This window comes from Naegleria lovaniensis (genome assembly GCF_003324165.1).
Source record: "Naegleria lovaniensis strain ATCC 30569 chromosome Unknown tig109, whole genome shotgun sequence".
NCBI classification, from domain to species: Eukaryota; Heterolobosea; class Eutetramitea; order Acrasida; family Naegleriidae; genus Naegleria; species Naegleria lovaniensis.
The window spans coordinates 39,624-46,389 of record NW_025407896.1 but is presented as its reverse complement, the minus strand read 5'-3'; the positions used below and the strand labels follow the sequence as shown (position 1 = coordinate 46,389).

Genomic DNA, 6,766 nt, shown 5'->3' with positions numbered 1-6,766 from the left:
TAAATTCCACAAATTTCAAAATAACAATATCACACTATATACTATCATATAAAGTCACTGTGATATTCTTAAAATTATTCAGTATCGTAATATCACGTGAAAAAGAAAAATGAATTGAAAGAGTGAGACACCACTTCCATAAATTGATGATTCAGTGAGTACAACCAACATGGATGTGTCATACTCATCATGATGAACATGTTGATGTGTATTGTTCATGACACAATCGCTCTTGGAAGGATATGGTATCACACCTCTACAACATTCATCATGATACTCCACCAATAATGATCATATCCATCATCAATAGTCATAGAAATGTTCTTCACAATGTATTATACAACATTACAATCATCGGTTTATCGAAAAACTTAATCAATCAATTGTTATAAAATGATCATTCAATCATACAACAATACATACCAACAACAATTCATCATGATCACATTCAACCACTCACAATCACATAAAACACTTCTACAATGGTGATCATAACGTGTCATGATGATAGAATGAATGACATGAACCAGAGAGGAGAGTTGTACCCTTCCTCAAGAAATGATCATTTCCGAGACGAGGGCGAGAAATACGAAGGCGAAATGAGAAATTTTTGGCAAATTTTGTCTGTTCTTTTCCAAAGCTTTCTTTGCTCTTCCATCAAATTTCAAAGAATCATCAAAAAAAATGCTTCGTCTTGTTGTATTTGTGAAATTCTTTCAAATTCTTTCAAATTTGTTCGGATTCTGTTAAATTCTTTTAAATTCCATCGGATTTTATGGGCAAGACATTTCAAAGTCTTTATTACTATATCTCGTCCAATTTAAGTTGCAAAAAGCACCAACAACTACCCATCGCATATGAGCAATGCGTAATACTTCAGTTTTGCTTTGGGTTTTGATTCTAATTCGTTCTTTGCAAGATTTGAATATCTTGATTTCCCTGAACTTATTTTCTACTCTAATACGAACACTAGAGAAAATTTTGCGCAAGGATGGGTCGTCTGGAGGAGTAATTACACGAGGAAGCCCTTTAAAACCACTGTCGCCAAAAATGAATTCTGATGCATCCATTTCACTCAACCAATGAGAAGAGGTTTTGTTGAACAATTCATTATCATTAACTCTTCCTGGAAAACAAGGCGAAAGATATCCAATATGGCCAGAAGGAGTCATTGCCATCAGGATTGTGATGCTGTGTTGGTTTTTTTTTGCAGAATAGAATTCAAAATCCAAAATTGCGGAATCACAACAAAATGCAGGCTGTTCTGATCCGTCTATTATTATGGTAATCAAATGCTTAAAATATTCTTCACTATTATCCATTCTGAATTGCAAGGTTTGCATACATATATAACGTTTTAGCTCGATATACAACCAATCAAGAACTCTAATTCTTATAGCGGTTATTGCTCGTTTTTCAATTTGAAAAATGCAACTTAAAAATTGGTCCGTACAATATTGCCGCAAATGTGTAAGTGTTATCATAATTTCATCTTCCACTGGAATTTCTATTGGTCTTCCTAACGCATTGAGTCGTGTTTGCTTTCTCAATTGGATTAATTCATGAAAACCTTTTTCACATATTCCAGTAATTTTATGAATTACATTGCAATCAATGACATACTGAGTGAAATTACCTTCGAAAACATGAGGAGAATTTGAAATATTAGAAAAATTTATTTTTTGATCAACTTACTTGGAGTGGTATGAGTTTCAATTACATCATGCTCACATTCATCATCCGTTTCACTTTCATCAATAATTTGATCTTTGGTTCGTTTTTTGGATGATCTGTTAGTTACGGATGAATTGGGGTTAGTTTTTTTCTTTTTACCTGATTTATGGGAGCAATAATGGCGAACCAAGTATTTGATTAAGTGAGAACCTTTACAGAAAAAAATATTAGACTCGGTTTGACCTTTTTTTTCCTTAATGTAAAGGGTTCCCTTACAAACAGCGCCACACATTGAAGAAGAGTCAACATTTTTACAACCACTACACATAACGTCTTCAATAGCATTCTCTTCATCAGATTCTCCATCAAGAATTGACTGCTTTGAATCATTGGTTGAAATGACCTCATCATTGATTTTGTCAATCATTTCAGCCAATCTTTTATTCTCAGTGTTGTCCAGAGCATGAGATTTCTTGCATAGTATTAGTGTTCGATATTTTCCGACGTAAATTTTGGGGAATCCTTTGGCAGCCGTACGGATGGTGCAACAAATACATTCTTTACCGCTAAGTTTATCAGGATGAAGCTTTGGAGAGACATCTTCGCTGAAAGTCCCTAAGGATTGTGTTTGAGACATTGATCCCAATGTCGCTGGAGCCGTTACAGACCTTCTTTTATGGGGAGTGGTTGAATTTTGTATTTTGTGGAGAAAATCACCATCATGTGTCTTTGTTCCTTTTCATGTCAAACATGTGCACAGTGGAATCTCTTCATTGGCAACACATGACTGATGATAGCATTTGGGAATGTGACGATTGAACGCAAATGCATCAATGTTGGTGTTGCAAATAGGACAATTTTTCTCCATGGTGTGCTGCTGTTTTTTTATCTGTTTTTGACTGAGGATTCCGTTTGCTTCTTCACGTTTTATGAATTTCCGTTCAAATTTTCGGAATTTTGCAAAACTGATTGGAAATACCGAGAAAGAGGCTGAAGCATTCGGAAAGCATGGGAAAGTTATGAATTGTCTAAAATTTTCTGGTGTTTTTGCAATTTCCTTCGTATTTCTTTCCCATACCCCCGAGAAAAGCGAAGTGCTCCCATTCCATGAAACAATCATGTCAATGAATAAAACTGATGATTTGTTGTTTGGATGATCAGGACATCCATCCATATCAATTTCATGTAGTTCTATAAAGTGCTTGTCTCGATCGTACTTTTCAACACTACCATAGAGCCACCATCACACTTCACATTACACAAAGTCATGAAATGACCATCACTTTGAACTGAACCAACAATCAATTCCATGGTTTCTGATCACTGTAACAACATTCCGATCATCAGATTCATTCCATGATCATCATATCCAACGGAGCAGTTCACTACAATTCTAACCGCTACTATTTGATGATTATCATTTCCATGTGTATTCATACACACAAAATATTCCTGATGAATGTTGATCATGATGTGCACATTCGATGTGATCAATATAAATATGACATGATGATGAATGAAAACATGACCCGATGTTGATGATGATCACCTCAAAAATGCAGGGAGTTTTGGCTTCATTTTTTTTTAATTTTTTTTTGAAAAATTTTCATGTCATTTTTGACCTCGTTGAAATTCCTTCAAACTTGATTTTCTCGAAAACTACCCTAAACCTGATCGAATGCTCTATCATGACCCCCATTATTTTCGTGAGATCTACAAAAAAGGTGTCGCTTAAACTCTATCGACATTTTGACACCTGTCACCATTTGTTGAACAACGCAACCAACTTAGCTCACTATCCAATGATGTCGCTAGCACGAATGTACTACTCTTCAAAATCTATCGAATGATGTGCTTGGATCAAGCTCAACATCAAAGATGACGAAAAACCCGACCATGCAAAAGAGGTCTACTTTAAGCGAATACAGTTCAATAACTACCCTTAATTAATGGATGAAAGTAATGTCAACACATAGATATAGCTCCATACACGATCTTTAAAAAAAAATTAAAAATCCCATCATTAAGCATGTCGAAAAATTAAGATTAAAAGTCAAGCTGGTCACCTACCAAACCCTTCTTCTTCAAACAACAACAACAACAAGAAGAAGAAACCATCAAAGGTTATGAACAGACAGTTCAAACCAAGAAAAACCCGAGTCAATTCAAATTTGAAGAAAACCTCTCAACAATTGAACAAATCTCCAAGGAAATCTGTCTCCTTCAACAGAAATGTTCAATCAAATTCTTCAAAGAGAACCAATTCATCATCTCATCAACAACACAAGAGAAACTCTTCAAAATTCAAGAAGAATTCACAGAACAATTCTCAGAATTACTCTCAGAATAACTCTCAGAATTCATCATCCAACTCGAGAAGAAATACTCCTCAAAGGAAGAGGAATCTCTCATCTCCTCGTAATTGACAAGTTCCCCTCACATACAATAATTCTATTAAGGAGAAGATGAAAACCGTTCATCTCATTGGAATGGATAATTTTGAAATTACTCAAAATGACATTTCACTCCTTAATAAAGGTACAAAATTCCATGTACCTTTTCAAACTCTTCTCAAGCTCTCAAATTTGACACTGAATCATTTGAACGTGTCTATAAACAAATGAGAGCAACAAACATTCCCTGGAACAGAACAAATCCAACAATGACTATTCCAAAGATTCTCTCCGATTATTACAAGAAATTCAAACCAAGAATTTCAAATCTCTCAAAGGAAGAATTGAATAGTATCAAAACTCTCGGAAGTAATCCTAACATTATTGTGACTCCATCTGACAAGAATCTTGGTACAACTCTCTGGAGTAAATCCTCTTATATCCAAGAACTCAATCGTCAATTGAGCACTTCAACTCACTACTCTGAAATTTCCACAGAGAATGATGCAAAATAACAAATTAAGGAAAATTTGGCAAAGCACATTCCTCATATCAAAACAAATTCAGAGATTGTGTTCAATTTAGTGGAGACACATCACAAGAAGGAAAACTTGTTATCAAAACCACTTCCAAGATTCTATATGATTCCAAAGGTTCATAAGAATCCAATTGTTGGTAGACCAATCGTCAGTTCTGTTGATTGTCATAATACAATCATTTCAAAACTTCTTAATGCAAGATTAATTCTATTAATTAGATTATTAAGAAGAGAATCAGACAACCCTCAATCAAGATTCTACAAACGAATTTTCATCTCAGAAAGTGCAGATGAATCTCAATTCAGAATCATGCAATGTTATGAAAGAGCAGGACTTCCTCACAGGAATTATGCAAATATGAAATCAATGGATTTCACCTCTCTTTATACAGAACTCGAACACTCCGATATCATTAATGCAATGATTAACATGCTTGAATATGGACGGAGTATTGATAATTCCATGTTCAATCCTCAACATAATAAGGCAACATTGCACATGCTCCAAATCGTTCTGGGAACTACATACTTTAAAGTACCAGAACTTGACAAGTTCTATCATCAAAAGAAAGGTATTCCAATGGGAACCAATGCAGCTCCAAACATTGCAAATCTCACTCTTTGTTATTATGAATTGGAATGGACTAGTCATGACCAAGACGCTCTTGGAAAATTGAGAAATAACAAATTACATCTTGAGAGATATATTGATGACATTTTCACAATTCACTTCCATCGTGTAAATGAAGGAAGACGTGGTCAACTTCAAAAATATATCAGAAATCTCAAGAGATATTATCCAAAATCTCTAATTCTCAATGACGCATCCACAGATTCATTCCTTGATATCAAATTCTTTTTCAATCCTCAAAATGATGAATCCGAACCATTTCGAATTGAAACAACAACACATCAAAAGGAACTCAACTTGTATCAATATACAAGAAAAGATTCTTGTGCAGCTCCTGGTGTTGTAAAGGGACTCATTCATGGAGAATTGATTAGATATGCAAAGAGATGTTCAACATTTGAACTATGGGTTGGAATTAGAGATCGTTTCAAGGAGAGACTTCACACAGAGGATACTCCTACAAATTTATTAATAAGTGTATGAAACATCTCAATTTTTTTACTCTCAAGAGGAAATATCCTCTAAATTCAACTTCCATTGAAGTGAAAATTGAGAGAGCAAGATCACAATTGTTTCTTCATGAACAGAAACCTCCACCAGTTTGGAGAGTGGTCTTTAAGGGAACTGACAATCATATTCCTTATAGGAAAATTCTCAATCATGTATGTGAGGGTATTACATTTGTGAATGATCCTTCAAAAGTGATCATTTGTAATATCAGAATGCCTACAATTATTGAATTGCTCAGAGCATTTCAAAAGAAGATTGAATTCTTCAAATATCTCAATCCTGATTGTACTCAACAACAGATTGATACACAATTTTATAAGTTCATTGCTAACAAATTTTTAGCTTTGAAAAGAGGAACTCACCTCAACAAGATTACACAACGAAGGGTTGGAGGAAAGGATCTTTTGGAGGATCTTAAACCCCCCAACACCCCAGCGAACCCTCCAACCCCACTAATACTACGCTTACTAACCCAAACCAAACCAAACCATCAACCAAGTAACAATCCAGGAAGTTCACAACCACCTGATGATATACTTGGACGAATTACAAGGCTTGGTACCGAACTAACACCACCAAGAAAGCGAGTGGAACGACCACAAGCTTCATCGAATGAAACTCCTTCCTCAATTCCATCAAATAGGAAGAAGAAGAAGAAATCATCGAATGAAGAGAAGAAACGAACTTTGAAACAGAAATGTATTGATTCATTTTTTACAAAGTCGAATTCCAACAATCAAAATTCCGATGATTCCGATGATTCCGGTGGCGGGAACAGTAAGAAATCAACCAAACTCAATCAATAAGGTACCTCAATCAATTTGAGGTTACCACCAACGAATCCTTTAAGAAGAAGCATAAGTTGCTTTCGCAATAAAAACAAAATACTCTGGCCCGGATAGCCACCAAGTAAATTGTTGTGCTCTTCTCCCGAGTCAAACTCCATTCAAAACACAGCTCATCTCACTCAGTAGTGTTAAGCAGGGACCTTCGGCCCCTGCTAGTGTTGCAAACCCAAAC

At 35.2% G+C, this 6,766-nt stretch overlaps 2 protein-coding genes across 2 annotated transcripts; one reads left to right on the top strand and one right to left on the bottom strand.

Annotated features, from left to right (window-relative positions):
- Positions 1 to 773: 773 nt before the first annotated feature.
- On the bottom strand, positions 774 to 2,311 carry C9374_013748 (uncharacterized protein; the record flags this gene model as incomplete). The annotated part of the gene is made up of 2 exons (XM_044689659.1): positions 774 to 1,636; positions 1,696 to 2,311. The coding sequence occupies 2 exons, from the start codon at positions 2,309 to 2,311 to the stop codon at positions 774 to 776; spliced, it is 1,479 nt and encodes a 492-aa protein (XP_044541777.1).
- Positions 2,312 to 4,336: 2,025 nt separating this feature from the next.
- On the top strand, positions 4,337 to 6,552 carry C9374_013747 (uncharacterized protein; the record flags this gene model as incomplete). Its single annotated transcript, XM_044689657.1, has 2 exons — positions 4,916 to 5,713; positions 5,824 to 6,552. The coding sequence occupies 2 exons, from the start codon at positions 4,916 to 4,918 to the stop codon at positions 6,550 to 6,552; spliced, it is 1,527 nt and encodes a 508-aa protein (XP_044541776.1).
- Positions 6,553 to 6,766: the final 214 nt, after the last annotated feature.